The sequence below is a fragment of the Salvelinus namaycush genome, chromosome 34 (genome assembly GCF_016432855.1).
Source record: "Salvelinus namaycush isolate Seneca chromosome 34, SaNama_1.0, whole genome shotgun sequence".
In the NCBI taxonomy this organism is placed as follows: Eukaryota; Metazoa; Chordata; class Actinopteri; order Salmoniformes; family Salmonidae; genus Salvelinus; species Salvelinus namaycush.
Window position 1 is genome coordinate 34,353,827 of NC_052340.1, and position 21,135 is coordinate 34,374,961.

Consider the following 21,135-nt stretch of genomic DNA (forward strand, 5'->3'; position numbering starts at 1 on the left):
TTTTAAACGATTGGCAGAGTACCTAATATCACAAGGCAATTGAATCTCCCAATTGACAAACAAAGCAATTAAGAGTAACTGCAGCCTGAAACAAACTAACACTTCAGACCTCTTACTGGCCAGGTAGTTGATCATTGCGTCCTCTGCTTCCATGCCGGTTGTTCCACCTAGCCAAATGTGTGGCCCAGGTTTGACCAGCTACAAACCCCCTGTGGCTGCTCAACGCTAATCCGAATCGTTAGCCATTCATTCATTCATCAAAAGATGACAGCAGTCTGTGAATCTATTAATGTGTAGTTGACAAGAAATTAACATCCGTGATGAAAGTATTTTTCAAGAAACTTTTATTATTTTTTTTATAAGAAATGCCAAAAGTGCCTTTAGTTGCAAAATCACTGAGCTATTTCAGTGTTTTTTCCCCAGTGGACTTTAATCTTTATGATGGGCGCTCATTAGGGCACAGTCGGTCTACTGTAATTGTGATTGAAACATGTCTGTCTAAGCAAATCGATGAGCAAAGGAGGTTGAACGTGCTCATACTCCACCGGGAGATTTACATGATAGCCTAGTCTAGCCTATAGGACCTGTCATGTTCTTATCAGTAGTCTATATGCAGCGAACCCGAGTGCGTTTTCATGGTCAAAAGGCCAAGTGCTTTGGATAGCTGTGCGTAATTATTATGGTTTAGCGCTAATATTCAATTCACAAATGTGTCTTTCAAGATTGACTTCTACATGATTTGTGGACTCTGATGTTTCCAGGTGCTTTAAAAATACTGAATGATTAAATACCTCAAGAAATGGATTTTGATTATGGGAGCATGGCGCTGGCCTTTCATATGCCTATCGTTTTGTTTCAATGCGTTTTTGGCAATTGTTTAACTACTGATCAAAGCTTTGGATCGGCAGGCCACCATTTGACAGAATATCGACAGAGCCAGCGAGTTGAGAGACACTGACACAGACACAGCTGTAGCCTATAGCTTTGATTTGATTCGTCTTTGCACCTGTCAAATGACATTTCGGAGTGAGAGAAATGTAGACCTAAAGGTTCAAGAGTAGGACAACACATATTTATCACTTAGGCTAATACAAAACGACTATGTCGTTTTTAAAAAATACCAATTCATAGATTTTTGCCATGATGACGTCTGTATCATGAGCCATTTCCCCCATTCGTTTTTCAAAGCATGTTGCTGCTTGGTAAACCCATAGTTCAAAATGTGCATAAAGCAGTCTGTTGCATCATTACAGGGACCCGGGTCTGTTTCCCATCTTTATCATAATGGCGCATAATCACCATTAATCTAAGGTGACATATGACATGTTGTTGATATAACAAAATTCGTTTTAGCGTCCGGTGAATGATAAAGGCAAATTAACAATTGCACAGCATCCTAACGCATCAGTTGCGGATTCGTGATGGTGAATTTCAATTCCGGGGTTAAAGGTTCGTGACCAGTGCCAGTTGGCATGAGGCTTTCAAACGTGGATGGGAGCATATGGTTCTGAAACGGATCCCCTGGGACTCCCATTCCATCCTTGGATGAGTCTCTCCTCTCAACTGTCTTTGACTCTAAAGATGAATCACTGATCTAACAACAGAACGCCTCAGCCTAGCCCTTCACCGCTCTGACAGTTTCTTGAGCTTTCCCCGCTGTGTTTGATGCTTTCACGCACAACACTCATACAAAGATAACCCTCCCAGAGACTACACTGATTTGAGTCAGGGAAGCCAATATCCCAATAGGCCTATGTTAGAAATTGTCTGCTGCTTTTGAACAATAGTCACAATCTTACCATCTGGGTTTTTACCTTCTTCATCAGGTTCTAGCCTACATTCAAGTAAAATGTAGGGTGAAAACCCCATGGACCACCATCCCAACAAAACAAACCCTTACCTGTCCAGATCAATATTGGGGGGGAAAGGAAACATTAACATTTTAATGCACCTACAAAAACGCAATGAACTGTGCTAAAATATCAGGTTCTCAAAATGGCAATGAGACAAATATACACTGACATATACCATGAGACAAATATACACTGACATATACCATGAGACAAATATACACTGACATATACCATGAGACAAATATATACTGACATATACCATGAGACAAATATACACTGACATATACCATGAGACAATTATACACTGACATATACCATGAGACAAATATACACTGACATATACCATGAGACAAATATACACTGACATATTCCATGAGACAAATAGACACTGACATATACCATGAGACAAATATACACTGACATATACCATGAGACAAATATACACTGACATATACCATGAGACAAATATACACTGACATATTCCATGAGACAAATATACACTGACATATACCATGAGACAAATATACACTGACATATACCATGAGACAAATATACACTGACATATTCCATGAGACAAATATACACTGACATATACCATGAGACAAATATACACTGACATATGCCAGTGAATTAGTTTTTTGCACTGACATTCCTTGCCCTGGTTCTGTGCACACTCACTGGACTCTACCCACACACTCACACATGCTACACTGAGACTACAACACACACATACAATAGATACGCACACACGCTGATGCTACTCTGTTTATTATCTATCCCGATTGCCTAGTCACTTTTACCCCTACCTTCATGTACATATTACCTCAACTACCCCGTACCCTTGCACATTGACTCTGTACCGGTACTCCTTGTATATAACCTTGTGATTGTGTTACCATTTCCTTTTCTTTTGTTCTTTTATTACTTTTCAACTCTATATTGTTGGGAAAGAGCTCGTGAGTAATTATATCATGGTAAAGTCTACACCTGTTGTATTCAGCACGTGACTAATAAAATGTGATTTGATAATGCTATTGGTCCCGGCAGTTTCCTATGCATTCATAACCCATGGTGCTATATGGTTTATGTCCAGCAGCATTGACATGGATCCCTGTGCACTGTATATAGAGCTGGTTTGGTTCCCAATATCCTGTTTATTCAGCGCTGGCGTCACACCTCCCATTAATAGCACAGAGGAAAATAAAGTCTCCCTAGTACTTACACGTAAAGGTTGAAAACAGCATTTCAAATTTATACATGAAAAAGAGAAAATTACAGTATTTGCACTGTGCATGTGTCCATAGGAAATATGCTAACTAACAACGCAGAGGTATAGGAACTCAGTTTTATAAAGGTTGTTGCTCCACTGAGCTGCCTTACTCTTGGAAAAACGATAAATGACTAGTTTAAAATGGCATCCATTCCTTCAAACCAACAGAACTATGTAGGTGACTATCCATTGTCAAAGCCATGTCCACATAATCTCCTATAGGTAAAACCTGAAGACAATAGACTACTACATTCACAGCCTGTTACACAGGACATTCACAAACTGAAAAAGAGAATGGTGTAACTTTGATAGCTTATGAGGAACAACCTGCAGTACCTTACATATGCAAGAGAGCGTGAGACTGCAGAGTCTGGAAGAATTTATTGATTTGGTTTTGTTTGAAAGAAAAATAAAACATCTGTAGTAAGTAGATATTTATACTGTCTGATTGTCACTGTTGTTCAAGTATGACTGCCAGGGGCAGACTGGGACCAGAAATCGGCCCTGGCCTTTCTAACATGCGGCCAAATTTTTCCTGTGAGGCCCCCACACAGGCACATTTTTACTATTGAGGACCCAATTTTTTGCCAGATAATGAAAATGTTGAGGAAAAACACCCAGGTTAGACAGACCCACTGGGCTAAAAATGGACCAGCTCACTGCTGTGATGACGGACAGATGCAAGGTGCAACAAGATTCATAACTTTACAGCAGAAACGATCTCAACTCAGCTTAACACCCCGGCCGTCCTACAATCTAAACTAGATGCCCTCAATCTCACACAAATTACCAAGGAACCTACCAGGTACAACCCCAAATCCGTAAACATGGGCACCCCCAGATATCATCCTGGCCAACTTGCCCTCTAAATACACCTCTGCTGTTTTCAACCAGGATCTCAGCGATCACTGCCTCATTGCCTGCGTCTGTTATGGGTCCGCGGTCAAACGACCACTCCTCATCACTGTCAAACGCTCCCTAAAACACTTCAGCGAGCAGCCCTTTCTAATCGACCTGGCCCGGGTATCCTGGAAGGATATTGACCTCATCCCATCAGTAGAGGATGCCTGGTTGTTCTTTAAAAGTGCTTTCCTCACCATCTTAAATAAGCATGAACCTTTCAAAAAAATGTAGAACTAAGAACAGATATAGACCTTGGTTCACTCCAGACTTGACTGCCCTTGACCAACACAAAAACACCTGTACTGCACCAGCGATATGCAACTTTTCAGGGAAGTCAGGAACCAATATACACAGTCAGTTAGGAAAGCAAAGGCTAGCTTTTTCAAATAGAAATTTGCATCCTGCAGCACTAATTCCAAAAAGTTTTGGGACACTGTAAAGTCCATGGAGAATAAGAGCACCTCCTCCCAGCTGACCACTGCACTGAGACTAGGAAACACTGTCACCACTGATAAATCCACGATAATCGAGAATTTCAATAAGCATTCTTCTATGGCTGGTCATGCTTTCCACTTGGCTACCTCAACCCCGGCCAACAACTCTGCACGCCCCGCAGCAACTGGCCCAAGCCCCCCAGCTTCTCCTTCATCCAGACAGCTGATGCTCTGAAAGAGCTGCAAAATCTGGATCCCTACAAATCAGCTGGGCTAGACAATCTGGACCCTCTCTTCCTAAAATGATCCACACCATTGTTGCAACCCCTATTACTATTCCGTTCAACCTCTCTTTCGTATCGTCCGAGATTCCTAAAGATTGGAAAGCGGCTGCAGTCATCCCCCTTTTCGAAGGGGGAGACACTCTAGACCCAAACTGTTACAGACCTATATCCATCCTGCCTTGCCTTTCTAAAGTCTTCGAAAGCCAAGTGAACAAACAGATCACCGACCAATTCGAATCCCACCGTACCTTCTCTGCTATGCAATCTGGTTTCAGAGCTGGTCACGGGTGCACCTCAGCCACGCTCAAGGTACTAAACAATATCATAACCGCCATCGATAAGAGACAGTACTGTGCAGCCATCTTCATCAACCTGGCCAAGGCTTTCGACTCCGTCAATCACTGTATTCTTATCGGCAGACTCAACAGCCTTGGATTCTCAAATGACTGCCTCGCCTGGTTCACTAACTACTTCTCAGATAGAGTTCAGTGTGTCAAATCGGAGGGCTTGTTGTCCGGACCTCTGGCAGGCTCTATGGGGGTGCCACAGGGTTCAATTCTCAGGCTGACTCTTTTCTCTGTATATATCAATGATGTCGCTCTTGCTGCTGGTAATTCTTTGATCCACCTCTACGCAGACGACACCATTCTGTATACTTCTGGCCCTTCTTTGGACACTGCGTTAACAAACCTCCAAACGAGCTTCAACGCCATACAACACTCTTCCGTGGCCTCCAACTGCTCTTAAATGCTAGTAAAACAAAATGCATGCTCTTCAACCGATCGCTGCCCGCACCCGCCCGCCCGACTAGCATCACTACTCTGGACGGTTCTGGCTTAGAATATGTGGACAACTATAAATACCTAGGTGTCTGGCTAGACTGTAAACTCTCCTTCCAGACTCACATTAAGCATCTCCAATCCAAAGTTAAATCTAGAATCGGTTTCCTATTTCGCAACAAAGCATCCTTTACTCATGCTGCCAAACATACCCTCGAAAAATGACTATCCTACCGATCCTTAACTTCGGCGATGTAATTTACAAAATAGCCTCCAACACTCTACTCAGCAAATTGGATGCAGTCTATCACAGTGCCATCCGTTTTGTCACCAAATCCCCATATACTACCCACCACTGCGACCTGCATGCTCTCGTTGGCTGGCCCTCACTACATATTTGTCACCAAACCCACTGGCTCCAGGTCATCTATAAGTATATGCTAGGTAAAGCCCCGCCTAACCTCAGGATCACTGGTCAGCATAGCAACACCCACCCGTAGCACATGCTCCAGTAGGTATATTTCACTGGTCATCCCCAAAGCCAACACTTACTCTGGTCGCCTTTACTTCCAGTTCTCTGCTGCCAATGACTGGAACGAATTGCAAAAATCACTGAAGCTGGAGTCTTATATCTCCGTCTCTAACTTTAAACATCAGCTGTCAGAGCAGCTTACCGATCACTGTACCTGTACACAGCCAATCTGTAAATATCACACCCAACTACCTCATCCCCATATTGTTACTTATCCTCTTGCTCTTTTGCACCCCAGTATCTCAACTTGCACATCATCATCTGCACATCTATCACTCCAGTGTTAATGCTAAATTGTAATTATTTCGCCTCCATTGCCTATTTATTGCCTTACCTCCCTACTCTTCTACGTTTGCACACACTGTACATATATTTTTCTATTGTGTTATTGACTGTATGTTTGTTTATGTGTAACTCTGTGTTGTTGTTTTTGTCGCACTGCTTTGCTTTATCTTGGCCAGCTCGCAGTTGTAAATGAGAACTTGTTCTCAACTGGCCTACCTGGTTAAATAAAGTTGAAATAAAAAATACAAAAATCACTGGGGCCAAGCTTCTTGCCATCCAGGACCTCTATACCAGGTGGTGTCAGAGGTAGGTCCTAAAAATTGCTAGACTTCAGCCACCCTAGTCATAGACTGTTCTCTCTGCTACCGCATGGCAAACGGTAACAGAGCGCCAAGTCTAGGTCCAAGAGGCTCCTAAACAGCTTGTACCCCCAAGTCATAAGACTCCTGAACATTTAATCAAATGGTTACCTAGACAATTTGAATTGCCTGCCCTCCCCCCTCTTTTACACTGCTGCTAGTCTCTGTTATTATCTATAGTCACTTCTGATGAGTCCAAATTTGAGACCGCCGTGTCTTTGTGAGATGCAGAGTAGGTGAACGGATGATCTCTGCATGTGTAGTTCCCACCTTGAAGCATGCATGGAGAATGCGGTGTAGGAGGAGAACTGGTACTTCCTTTTCACCGTGACGGGGGTGATACAGCTCTCCAGATACCTGATGACACTGTCCAGACAGCTGATCTGCTGGTAGGAGTAGACAGTCTGGTCATTACAGGTGAGCTCTTCCACACTGGCAGCAGCAATAGCAGTACTGTCCTTGACAAGCAGAGGGGGCACCGCTGAGTCCTTCAGGAACGCCACAGGACTCTTATGCTGCTGTGCTCCTGCTGGAGACGCATCTGTCAGCAAACACACACTCTCACAGACACACACACACACATTTACAAACTAAAAAAGGTCAATATTTCCCAACACACACAAACACCACTTACTGTCTGTGGTTTCCCTAGATTCAGGTTTGGAGGGAGAGGGAAAGTAGACCGGCTGGTCCTGACTCTTCAACATGTGGACCCTTTTACAGATCTCCTGGAATGTCCTCTGTAAGACACAGAGAGAGAGAGTGAGAGAGAGAGAGAGAGAGATGGTGTGAGTGGGGAAGAGAGACAGGGCAAGTGATCTAGCCGAGAAAATAACAAGACAATGATTTAGAATACTGAAGACAACCAGAAGAAATGCAGAGAGTGGTACCAACTCACCGGCTTAGATTTTCCTGGTTCATCAACCACATTCCTGTTCTCAATGGTTTTCCCATTCCCGTGGGAACTGTTGCTGCCATGGCTACTGTAACCACTGGAGCCCATGTTGTGGACCGGCTGTAGGAGGACAAGAGAGTGTTGTTATAGAAACACACAGATGTGATTTTATTAGGATCTCATTTTCATCCTAATTTGGACTAATCTTCCAAGAGTCCTTAAACATTAAAGTACAATTTATAATACGATCACATTTTAACATATAACACACTGTTACTAACAGACATAATACACTGACATATTGACCAGATAAATACTCTAACAGTCTAAAAAGACAGATTGATTCCTTCATCTACCATAGTCCTGCACAACCTTCCAATTTATTATATTTAAATGGTTCTAAATTATTGAAAGAAAAGCAAATTTTTTGTCCACTAAAATAACATCAAATTGATCAGAAATATAGTGTAGACATTGTTAATGTTGTAAATGACTATTGTAGCTGGAAATGGCTGATTTTTTTATGGAATATCTACATAGGCGTACAGAGGCCCATTATCAGCAACCATCACTCCTGTATTCCAATGGCACGTTGTGTTAGCTAATCCAAGTTTATCATTTTAAAAAGGCTAATTGATCATTAGAAAACCCTTTCGCAATTATGTTAGCACAGCTGAAAACTGTTGTTCTGATTAAAGAAGCAATAAAACTGGCCTTCTTTAGACTAGTTGATTATCTGGAGCATCAGCATTTGTGGGTTCGATTATGGGCTCGAAATGGCCAGAAACAAAGAACGTCCTTCTGAAACTTGTCAGTCTATTCTTGTTCTGAGAAATGAAGGTTATTCCATGCGAGAAATTGCCAAGAAACTGAAGATCTGGTACAACGCTGTGTACTACTGCCTTCACAGAACAGCGCAAACTGGCTCTAACCAGAATAGAAAGAGGAGTGGGAGGCCTCGGTGCACAACTGAGCAAGAGGACGAGTACATTAGAGTGTCTAGTTTGAGAAACAGACATGACACATGTCCTCAACTGGAAGCGTCATTAAATAGTACCAGCAAAACACCAGTCTCAATGTCAACAGTGAAGATGCGACTCCGGGATGCTGGCCTTCTAGGCAGAGTTGCAAAGAAAAAGCCTTATCTCAGACTGGCCAATAAAAAGAAAAGATTAAGACGGGCAAAAGAACACAGACACTGGACAGAGGAACTAGAAGGCCAGCATCCCGGAGTCGCTTCGTCACTGTTGACGTTGAGACCGGTGTCTTGTTGATTGATGACCAACCAAGAGCATTGAGCATGACTACAACAGAAGAACCATATTTCCACCTTAAAACAATCCTTGCTGCTTTGTTCTGTGCATTCTGCAGCCTCCTAACTTCACTTGATGATGCATTTCCCCAGACCACAGAACAGTAGTTCACCTGACTCTCAATTAATGCTTGGGTTGTTTGACCACAGAACAGTAGTTCACCTGACTCCCAATTAATGCTTCGGTTGTTTGACCACAGAACCGTAGTTCACCTGACTCCCATTAATTATTGGATTGTTTGCTTAATAATCTTTCCCGGTAAATATTTAGCTATCTTTCTGATCATGCATGCAGTTTATTAATATATATATATATTTTTTTTTACATAGATGAGTTATTTGAGACAACGGTAAGCAGTTGTCAAACTGCACCCTGGGTAGTTTGGTTTCTGCCACTTCCTCAATTAATACTCCTCCCATACATATTTGTATCCCATGCTGTGTTGGCATTTTCCTGGTGGAACAGACCAATGTAACCTTGGTCTTCTTGGTGTTCAAAAGAAGTTTGTTCCGGCAAACCCACTCCCTGATATTTCCCAGATCTACTTCTAGAGCTTGCTGTACCTGTTGAACCGATTGTCTTGCTGTATAAATTGTAGTATCATCTGCAAATATAGTAGCTTGAGTTAAGGCATAAGGAAGGTCATTGGTATATATTAAGTAAAGAAGTGGCTTCCCTGCAGTATTCCACAGTTTAAAGCATGACTGTTTCTTGTCAGTTAGATGTGATTACCCAATTCAATGCTGCCTCCTTAAACCCATAAAAAATTATTTCATGATCCCCTTATCAAATGCTGCACTAAAATCAAAAAATAGTACACCCACAAACCTGTCTTTATCCATAGCATTGAGCCACTGGTCAGTCATGTCAACCAATGCAGTGGTAGTGGAATGCTTTTTGCGATAAGCATGCTGATTGGATGTAATCAGATCATTCTTTTCCATGTACTCCCATATTTGTCTATTCACAATAATGGGTTTAACATCTCCTCTACTGACACCATTTGTAGACTAAAAGAGCAGGTTCCTTTGCTCATAATATGATCATCAATCCATTGGACAATAGCTAGTTTGGAAGATTGGGTGTTTACATTATCGCTCAGTAAATGAATTTTCTTTGTAAAAAAATGAGCAAAATGATTGGCAATATCAGCTGGTTTTGTTATTGTTCTCCCGTCAACCTCCACACTAGATGGACATGATGAGATAGTTTAGCTCGTCTGGTAGGCTCGTGTCACTGGGCAGCTCTTGGCTGTGCGTCCCTTTGTAGTCTGTAATGGTTTGCAAGCCCTGCCACATCCGACGAGCGTCAGAGCCGGTGTAGTACGATTCGATCTTAGTTCTGTATTGACGCTTTGCCTGTTTGTTGGTTCGTCAGAGGGCATAGCGGGTTAAAGTGCCGCTCCTTGAAAGTGGCAGCTCTAGCCTTTAGCTCAGTGCGGATGTTGCCTGTAATCCATGGCTTCTGGTTGGGGTATGTACATACGGTCACTGTGGGGACGACGTCATCAATACACTTATTGATGAAGCGAATGACTGATGTGGTGTACTCCTCAATGCCATCGGAGGAATCCCGGAACATATTCCAGTCTGTGCTGACAAAATAGTCCTGTAGCTTAGCATCTGCTTCAGGTGACCACTTTTTTATTGATCTAGTCACTGCTGCTTCCTGCTTTAATTTGTGTTTGTAAAGAGGAATCAGGAGGATAGAATTATGGTCAGATTTGCCAAATGGAGGGCAGGGGAGAGCTTTGTATGTGTCTCTGTGTGTGGAGTAAAGGTGGTCCAAATGATTTATCCCTCTGGTTGCACATTTAACATGCTGATAGAAATGTGGTAAAACGGATTTAAGTTTCCCTGCATTAAAGTCCACGGCTACTAGGAGCGCCGCCTCTGGGTGAGCGTTTTCTTGTTTGCTTATGGTGGAATACAGCTCATTCAATGCTGTCTTAGTGCTAGCCTCAGTCTGTGGTGGTACGTAAACAGCTACGAAAAATACAGATTAAAACTCTCTAGGTAGATAGTGTGGTCACAGCTTATCATGAGATACTCTACCTCAGGCGAGCCATAGCTCGAGACTTCCTTAGATATCGTACACAAACTGTTATTTACAAAAATACATAGTCCGCCACACCTTGTCTTACCAGACGCCACTGTTCTACCCTGCTGGTACAGCGTATAACCAGCCAGATGTATGTTGATAGTGTCATCGTTCAGCCACAACTCCGTGAAGCATAAGATATTACAGTTTTGAATTCCCCGTTGGTAGTTTAATCTTCCGTGTAGGTCATCGATTTTATTCTCCAAAGATTGCTAGCAGAATGGATGGAAGTGGTGTAACGGCTTTCTTCCTGGGATGAAGGAGAGGACCAAAATGCAGCGCAGTTAGTGTTCAACATGTTTAATAAAACAATAAACAATGAACATTAACAAATAACAAAATAACAAACGTGAAAGCCGAGACAGTCCTATCTGGTGCAGAACACAAACACAGAGACAGGAAACAACCACCCACAATCCCCAACACAAAACAAGCCACCTATATATGATTCTCAATCAGGGACAACGATTGACAGCTGTCTCTGATTGAGAACCATATCAGGCTGAACATAGAAACAGACGAACTAGACACACAACATAGAATACCCACCCCAACTCACGCCCTGACCAACTAAACACATACAAAACAACAGAAAACAGGTCAAGAACGTGACAAGTGGAGGTTTATTCAATCGCCTACGAATTCTCAGAAGGCAGGCAGCCCGCCCTCTGGCCCCTTTTCCTCTGCCTCCTCTTCACGCAAATCACAGGAATCTGTGCCTGTTCCCGAGAAAGCAGTATATCATTCGTGTCGGGCTCTTCAGACTCTTTAAGGAAAAAAAGGATTCTGCCAGTCCGTGGTGAGTAATTGCAGTCCTGATGTCCAGAAGTTATTTTCGGTCATAAGAGACGGTAGTGGCAACATTATGTACAAAATAAGTTTAAAAGTAAGTTATTAACAAACAAAAAAACACAATCGGTTGGGGACACGTAAAACGTTAGCCATCTTCTCTGGCGCCATTTTTTCTTGAGCCTTGCACATAAACAGATGAGGTGTTGTGTATAAATGTTAATGACCTCACCTCTCATCTATGTCCTGGAACACACAGCTGGGTGTGTGTGTCGTGGTGAAGATGCGCTTGTCAGAAGGGATCCTGGGGTCTGGGAAGGAAAACAGAAACAGTTAGAAATTATGTGAAAAAGACAGATTGTGTTGAGTGTGTGTGTGTAAGGCTGTGAATGGGCATTAGGATTGAATGTATGTGTGCATTCTAGTGTGTGTATCAGACTCATTATTCGATAGTGCTAAGAAACATTGAGATCACAGAGAGACTGATGTCTGTGTGTGTCTTACCATCGTAGCCCGACTGTACCCTCTCAGCCAGTAGCAAGCAGCAGGACTGTTCCTCAGCCAACTCAGCATCCTGGACCTTCAACAGGTAGGGGGTGATACGGAAAGGGAAGTACTGCAGGCTCCCTCCTCTCCCCCTTCCACCACTATGCACCACACACAGAGCATGGAGTCACAACATACATACATACCAACGCTACCTCCCCCTGTTCAACACTAAATTGCTTCTTTACATCATACAGAACTCCTTAGTAGAGTCACTAACCACTAGGTGGTGATAAAAGTCCAAAACGGACTCCCTAATCCCATCTCTCCTCTCTCCCTACCACTCTAATCCTCCCCCTTATGATCGATGGTTTCCTGCTCAACTGATGCGGCAGAAGAAGGATTTCTCCAGCCTGCACTCCGTTGGAGCTGATTCTGAGAGAGAGCAAGAGAGAGTTATATATATATATATATCCAAGCAGCCAGATGAATCCAGTTGAGTCTATTTCCAACAGCCTACCTGCTGCTCATCAATATCCACTGGATATGCCTGTAGATGTGCTTCATCATGCGTATGCGTGGGTACTGTAGTAACAGCTTGTATCGTTGAGTGTATAGAAGGGACATAGGTACCTGTTCCAGTGCACATGCTCCAGGAGGGCAGATTGTAGGGTGTGGTGACGCTGTAGAACACATTGACATCCTGAGGGTTCAGGAACTCTACAAACTTAACGTTGGTGAACTGCTCCCGATTGCAGTGCAAGATGGTTGCCGCCTGGTCCGAGATGTACACTATCTTCCCTGTGATGAGAGAGACAGCCACAGCAAAATATCCTATTGGGGAAAAAAACTAAACATAATAAATATAAATACATACAAATATCCTGAGCCTGGTTATAACATTGCATTAATTGTACTGTAATTGTAAAAATGTGCTATTGGCAAAAAAACATACAAACAAATAAACCCCCCAAAAAAGATAAATCGGTCTGTTTCAGAATGGTCTGAACATTTGCTGATTTGGTGGTCATTATCAGAAAGGTCAAGGGTACTCTGTCTGTATCTGAAATAGACGTACGGTCTGTCTGTCTGTCTGTGTAAGAACACATTATGTTCCCTCACTAAAGTGCTCTTCAACCTATACCGGCTACAGGAGATTGATTATTTTGTGGAGCTTCAAGTGACTGAGGATCAAGTGTTCTATGGAACAAGTAAGGGAAAGTAAAGACATTTTGGCTGGCAACAACACACTTTTCCCTGAGAGAAGAGACGTCACTGGGACTAATGTGCCATAGTCATTGATTTAAAAAAAAAAACTCATTTTTGAGTGGGAGCAAATTGTACAAACAGTACAATTTGTTCTTTGTTGAAATGTGTTGCAGGCAGCATATCCCACATGGGTTGGCAAAGGAACGTAATACACTTTTTCATTTGGTTGTGTGCAGTGGTGTAAAGTACTTAAAAGTAGCAAAAATACTTTAAAATACTACTTAAGTAGTTGTTTTGGGTATCTGTACTTTACTGTTTATATTTTTGATAACTTTAACTTTACTAAACTCAGCAAAAAAAGAAATGTCCCCTTTTCAGGACCCTGTCTTTCAAAGATAATTCGTAAACATCTAAAAAACTTCACAGATCTTCATTGTAAAGGGTTTAAACACTGTTTCCCATGCTTGTTCAATGAACCATAAACAATTAATGAACATGCACCTGTGGAACGGTTGTTAAGACACTAACAGCTTACAGACGGTAGGCAATTAAGGTTGCAGTTATAAAAACGTAGGACACTAAAGAGCCCTTTCTACTGACTCTGAAAAACACGAAAAGAAAGATGCCCAGGGTCCCTGCTCATCTGCATGAACGTGCCTTAGGCATGCTGCAAGGAGGCATGAGAACTGCAGATGTGGCCAGAGCAATAAATAGCAATGTCTGTACTGTGAGACGCCTAAATCAAATCAAGTTTATTTTATATAGCCCTTCGTACATCAGCGAATATCTCGAAGTGCTGTACAGAAACCCAGCCTAAAACCCCAAACAGCAAGCAATGCAGGTGTAAGACAGCACTATAGGGAGACAGGATGGACAGCTGATCGTCCTCGCAGTGGCAGACCACGTGTAACAACACCTGTACAGGATCGGTACATCTGAACATCACACCTGCGGGACAGCTACAGGATGGCAACAACAACTGCCCGAGTTACACCAGGAACACACAATCCCTCCTTCAGTGCTCAGACTGTCCGCAATAGGCTGAGAGAGGATGGACTTAGGCTTGTAGGCCTGTTATAAGGCAGGTCCTCACCAGACATCACCTATAGGCACAAACCCACCGTCGCTGGACCAGACAGGACTGGCAAAAAGTGCTCTTCACTGAGGAGTCGCCGTTATGTCTCACCAGGGGTGATGGTTGGATTCACGTTTATCGTCGAAGGAATGAGCATTACACCGATACCTGTACTCTGGAGCGGGATCGATTTGGAGGTGGAGGGTCCGTCATGGTCTGGGGCGGTGTGTCACAGCATCATCGGACTGAGCTTGTTGTCATTGCAGGCAAACTCAAGCTGTGCGTTACAGGGAAGACATCCTCCTCCCTCATGTGGTACTCTTCCTGCAGGCTCATCCTGACATGACCCTCCAGCATGACAATGCCACCAGCCATACTGTTCGTTCTGTGCGTGATTTCCTGCAAGACAGGAATGTCGGTGTTCTGCCATGGCTATCGACGAGCCCGGATCTCAATCCCATTGAGCATGTCTGGGCCCTGTTGGATCGGAGGGTGAGGGCTAGGGCCATTCCCCCCAGAAATGTCCAGGAACTTGCAGGTGCCTTGGTGGAAGAGTGGGGTAACATCTCACAGCAAGAACTGGCAAATCTGGTACAGTCCACGAGGAGGAGATGCACTGCAGTACTTAATGCAGCTGGTGGCCACACCAGATACTGACTGTTACTTTTGATTTTTACCCCCCCTTTGTTCAGGGACGGCTCTGACGCTGGTCGGATGTGGGTTAGGGCTTGAAAACTATTATGGACTACAAAGGGAATCCTAGTCACGAGCTGCCCAGTGATGCGAGCCTACCAGATGAGCTAAATGCCTTTAATGCTTGCTTTGAGGCCAGCAACACTGAAGCATGCATGAGAGCACCAGCTGTTCCGGACGACTGCGTGATCACGCTCTCTGTAGCCGATGTGAGCAAGACCTTTAAAAAGGTCAACATTCACAAAGCCAGACGGATTAGCAGGACATGTACTCAAAGCATGCGCAGACCATCTGTCAAGTGTCTTCACTGACATTTTCAAACAGACCACCATAGTCCCTTTGCCCAAGATAGCGAAGGTAACCTGCCTAAATGATTACCGCACAGTAAAACTCACGTTGGTAGCCATGAAGTGCTTTGAAAAGCTGGTCATGGCTCACATCAACACCATGATGCCGGAAACCCTATACCCACTCCAATTCGCATACCGCCCCAACAGATCCACAGATGACGCAATGTCAATCTCACTCCACACTGCCCTTTCACACCTGGACAAAAAGAACACCTATGTGAGAATGCTGTTCATTGACTACAGCTCAGCGTTCAACACCATAGTACCCACAAAGTTCATCACTAAGCTAAGGACCCTCGGACTAAACACCTCGCTCTGCAACTGAATCCTTGACGGGCCGCCTCCAGGTGGTAAGGGTATTCAACAACACATCTGCCACACTGATCCTCAACAATGGGCCCCCTCAGGGGTGTATGCATAGTCCCCTCCTGTACACCCTGTTAACCCACGACTGCGTGGCCAAGCATGACTCCAACACCATCATTAAGTTTGCTGACAACACAACAGTGGCAGGTCTGATCACTGACAAGGATGAGACAGCCTATAGGGAGGAGGTCAGAGACCTGGCAGTGTGGTGCCAGGACAACAACCTCTCCCTCAATGTGAGCAAGACAAATTAGCTGATCATGGATTATAAGAAAAGGAGCGCTGAACAGCCCAGTACATCACTGGGGCCAAGCCTCCTGAAATCCAGGACCTACAGTACCAGTCAAAAGTTTGGACTCACCTACTCATTCAAGGTTTTTTTTTCTTTATTTTGACTATTTTCTACATTGTAGAATAAGAGTGAAGACATGAAAAACATGAAATAACACAAATGGAATCATGTTGTAACCAAAAAAAGTTTTAAACAAATCAACATATATTTTATATTTTAGATGCTTCAAAGTAGCCACCCTTTGCCTTGATGACAGCTTTGCACATTTTTGGCATTCTCTCAACCAGCTTCACCTGGAATGCTTTTCCAACTGCCTTGAAAGACTTCCCACATGTGCTGAGCACTTGTTGGCTGCTTTTCCTTCACTATGCTGTCCAACTCATCCCAAACCATCTAAATTGGGTTGACTTCGGGTGATTGTGGAGGCCAGGTCATCTGATGCAGCACTCCATCGCTCTCCTTATTGGTCAAATAGCCCTTACACAGCCTGGAGGTGTGTTGGGTCATTGTCCTGTTGAAAAACATATGATAGTCCCACTAAGCCCAAACCAGATGGGATGGCGTATCGCTGCAGAATGCTGTGGTAGCCATGCTGGTTAATTGTGCCTTGAATTCAAAATGAATCCCTGACAGTGTCACCAGCAAAGCACCCCACACCATCACACCTCCTCCTCCATGCTTTACGGTGGGAACCACACATGCAGAGATCATCCATTCACCTACTCTGTGTCTCAGATACAGCGGTTGGAAACCAAAAAAATCTAAACGACAGATTTCCACTGGTCTATTGTCCATTGCTCATGTTTCTTTGCCCAAGCTTGTCTCTTCTACTTTTCGGTGTCCTTTAGTAGTGGTTTCTTTGCAGCAATTCGACCATGAAGGCCTGATTCACGCAGTCTCCTCTGAATAGTTGATGTTGAGATGTGTCTGTTAATTGAACTCTGTGAAGCATTTATTTGGGCTGCAATTTCTGAGGCTGGTAACTCTAATGAATTTATCCTCTGCAAAAGAGGTAACTCTGGGTCTTCCTTTCCTGTGGCGGTCCTCATGAGAGCCAGTTTCATCATAGCGCTTGATGGTTTTTGCGACTGCACTTGAAGAAACTTTCAAAGTTCTTCAAATGTTCTGCGTTGACTCACCTTCATGTCTTAAAGTAATGATGGACTGATGCTTCTCTTTGCTTATTTGAGCTGTTCTTGCCATAACATGGACTCTGTCTTTTAGCAAATAGGGCTATCCTCTGTATACCACCCCAACCTTGTCACAACACAACTGATTGTCTCAAACGCATTAAGAAGGAAAGAATTTCCACAAATTAACTTTTAAGAAGGCACACCTGTTAATTGAAATATATTCCAGGTGACTACCTCATGAAGCTGGTTGAGAGAATTCCAAGAGTGTGCAAAGCTGTCATCAAGGTAAAGGGTGGCTAATTCGACAAATCTCAAATATAAAATATATTTATTTTTCCTTTAACTTATTTTGACTTGTTTAACAATTTTTTGGTTACTACGTGATTCCAGGCTGTATCACATCTGGCCATGATTGGGAGTCCCATAGGGCGGAGCACAATTGGCCCAGCGTCGTCTGGGTTTGGCCGGAGTAGGCCTTCATTGTAAATAAGAATTTGTTCTTAACTTATGTGCCTAGTTAAATAAATGTTAAATAAATAAAAAATATAAGAACGTGTTATTTCATAGTTTTGATGTCGTCACTATTATTCTACAATGTAGAAAATAGTAAAAAAAGAAAGAAAGAAAAAACCTGGAATGAGTAGGTGTGTCCAAACTTTTGACTGGTCCTGTAAATACTAGGCGGTTTCAGAGGAAGGCCCCAAAAACCTGTCAAAGACTCCAGTCACCCAAGCACGGCCAGCAGTACTGGAGTGCCAAGTCTAGGACCAAAAGGCTCTTTAACAGCTTCTACCCCCAAGCCATAAGACTACTGAACAATGAATTAAATGGCCACCTGGACTATTTACATTGACCCTCCCCCTTTGTTTTTACACTGCTGCTACTCGCTGTTTATTATCTATGCATAGTCACTTTACAAGTGACCTTGACCAACCTTTACCCCCGCACATTGACTGGATACCGGTACCCCCTGTATATAGCCTCATTATTGATATGTCATTTTCTTGTGTTACTTATACACTGCTCAAAAAAATAAAGGGAACACTTAAACAACACAATGTAACTCCAAGTCAATCACACTTCTGTGAAATCAAACTGTCCACTTAGGAAGCAACACTGATTGACAATAAATTTCACATGCTGTTGTGCAAATGGAATAGACAAAAGGTGGAAATTATAGGCAATTAGCAAGACACCCCCAAAAAAGGAGTGATTCTGCAGGTGGTGACCACAGACCACTTCTCAGTTCCTATGCTTCCTGGCTGATGTTTTGGTCACTTTTGAATGCTGGCGGTGCTCTCACTCTAGTGGTAGCATGAGACGGAGTCTACAACCCACACAAGTGGCTCAGGTAGTGCAGCTCATCCAGGATGGCACATCAATGCGAGCTGTGGCAAAAAGGTTTGCTGTGTCTGTCAGCGTAGTGTCCAGAGCATGGAGGCGCTACCAGGAGACAGGCCAGTACATCAGGAGACGTGGAGGAGGCCGTAGGAGGGCAACAACCCAGCAGCAGGACCGCTACCTTGCAGTTTTAAGCTAATTTCCTGCAATTCTACACATTTTACCATGACTTATGCCATGTTAGTATGACATCTGGATTAGAGGGACTACCAAAGTCAATGGGGGCACCCTAGAGGTCAGGGAACCGAGGCACTTGCCCTTCGTGGTCAGATGATTAGATACATTTAGATAGCTGACTAGATTAATTTACCAATCTACATATTGTTAGCTGACATGGCTAATTGAGTGACTGTCAGTGACTGGACATAAGAGAAAAACTGCTGATGCACAACCACATCTCCAAATTGCACCTGGTGTATTCTACTATTCTACCTGGCAACAGCAAGTTGAGACCCAGACTGAGTTCTTAAAAAATATAAATAAATTGTGACCACTTACTGTATGACGTTTCTTCCCTGCCTGTATCATCACAGCCTGCAGTTCAACAGAAGAACTCTGTCCATCACAAATACAATACACACCCACACTATGACACTTATCCTTATCAAATCAAAATCAAATCAAATTTATTGGTTACATACACATAGTTAGCTGATTTTATTGCGAGTGTAGCGAAATGCTTGTGCTTCTCGTTCTGACAGTGCAGCAATATCTAACAAGTAACATCTAACAATTCCACAACAAATACCTAATACACACACATCTAAGTAAAGGAATGGAAAAAGTATATATCATTATATGTATGAGCAATGTCAGAGCGCATAGGCTAAGATGCAATAGATAGTATAGAATACAGTATATACATATGAGATGAGTAATGCAAGATATGTAAACATTACTAAAGTGGCATTATTAAAGTGGCTAGTGTTCCATTTACGGTGGCCAATGATTTCAAGTCTGTATGTAGGCAGCAGCCTCTCTGTGCTAGTAATGGCTGTTTAACAGTCTGATGACCTTGAGATAGAAGCTGTTTTTCAGTGTCTTACCAGCGGAAGTACTTAGTGACAGAACAGATTTATTTATCCAGAAATCCTCTCCATTTAAAACACACCCCAATATTACTGTACTAAGTATTGTATTGATCTCAGATCTGTATGCATCTAACCATTGGAACATTTATGGAAATATATGATTGAGCAATGCATATCCATGCAATGTCCATATGTTACAAAAATAATTGCTAAAATTACATATACTGAACAAACATATAGAACGCAACATTTTACTGAGTTACAGTTCATATAAGAAAATCTGTCAATTTAAATAAATACACAAATACACAAAATTTCACGACTGGGAATACAGATACAGTGCATTCGGAAAGTATTCAGACCACTTGACTTTTTACACATTTTGTTATGTTACAGCCTTATTCTAAAATTGATTAAAACATTTAAAAAAAAATCTACACATAATACCCCATAACGACAAATCAAAATCTGTTTTTTTTAAATTTTTTGCAAATGCATGAAGAAAAGAAAACGATATCACATTTGCATAAGTATTCAGACCCTTTACTCAGTACTTTATTGAAGCACCTTTGGCAGCGATTACAGTCTCGAGTCTTCTTGGGTATGACTCTACAAGCTTTGCACACCTGTATTTAGGGAGTTTCTCCCATTCTTCTCTGCAGATTCTCTCAAGCTCTGTCAGGTTGGATGTGGAGCGTAGCTCCACAGCTATTTTCAGGTCTCTCCAGAGGTGTTTGATCGGGTTCAAGTCCGGGCTCTGTCTGGGCCACTCAAGGACATTCAAAGACTTGTCCTGAAGCCACTCCTGCGTCGTCTTGACTGTTTGCTTAGGGTCGTTGTCCTGTTGGAAGGTGAACCTTCGCTACAGTCTGAGGTCCTGAGCACTCTGGAGCAGGTTTTTATCTAGGATCTCTCTGTACTTTGCGCCGTTCAGCTTCCCCTTGACTAGTCTCCCAGTCCCTGCCTCTGAAAGACATCCCTACAGCATGATGCTGCCACCCCCATGCTTCACTGTAGGGATGGTGCTCTTTGGCCAAGCGCCTCCAGATGTGGCGCTTGGCCAAAGAGTTCAATCTTGGTTTCATCAGACCAGAGAATCTTGTTTCTCATGGTCTGAGAGTCCTTTAGGTGCCTTTTGGCAAACTCCAAGCAGGTTGTCATGTGCCTTTTACTGAAGAGTGGTTTCTGTCTGGCCACTCTACCATAAAGGCCTGATTGGTGGAGTGCTGCAGATATGGTTGTCCTTCCAGAAGGTTCTCCCATCTCCACAGAGGAACTCTGGAGCTCTGTCAGAGTGACCATC

At 43.0% G+C, this 21,135-nt stretch overlaps 2 protein-coding genes across 2 annotated transcripts; both read right to left on the minus strand.

The window, feature by feature from the left end:
* Positions 1–3,375: 3,375 nt before the first annotated feature.
* On the minus strand, positions 3,376–7,720 carry LOC120028501 (period circadian protein homolog 2-like; the record flags this gene model as incomplete). The annotated part of the gene is made up of 4 exons (XM_038973701.1): positions 3,376–3,382; positions 6,970–7,225; positions 7,334–7,439; positions 7,598–7,720. Coding segments are annotated over 4 exons (492 nt in total), but the record flags the coding sequence as incomplete, so codon positions are not given.
* A 4,304-nt stretch (positions 7,721–12,024) lies between these two features.
* LOC120028502 (period circadian protein homolog 2-like) lies at positions 12,025–13,391 on the minus strand. Its single transcript, XM_038973702.1, has 5 exons — positions 13,361–13,391; positions 12,916–13,116; positions 12,669–12,717; positions 12,301–12,446; positions 12,025–12,107 (listed from the first exon to the last, which is right to left on the minus strand). The coding sequence occupies exons 1-5, from the start codon at positions 13,389–13,391 to the stop codon at positions 12,025–12,027; spliced, it is 510 nt and encodes a 169-aa protein (XP_038829630.1).
* Positions 13,392–21,135: the final 7,744 nt, after the last annotated feature.

Bases quoted from the DNA above. Each gene is read 5' to 3' on its own strand.
- LOC120028502 (XM_038973702.1), bottom strand. From the start codon at position 13,391: ATGTGTTCTTACACAGACAGACAGACAGACC. The intron at 13,117-13,360 runs GTACGTCTATTT...TTTCCCCAATAG, and splicing joins CACAGACAGACAGACAGACC to GATATTTTGCTGTGGCTGTC. The intron at 12,108-12,300 runs GTAAGACACACA...TTTCCTTCCCAG, and splicing joins GGTACAGTCGGGCTACGATG to ACCCCAGGATCCCTTCTGAC.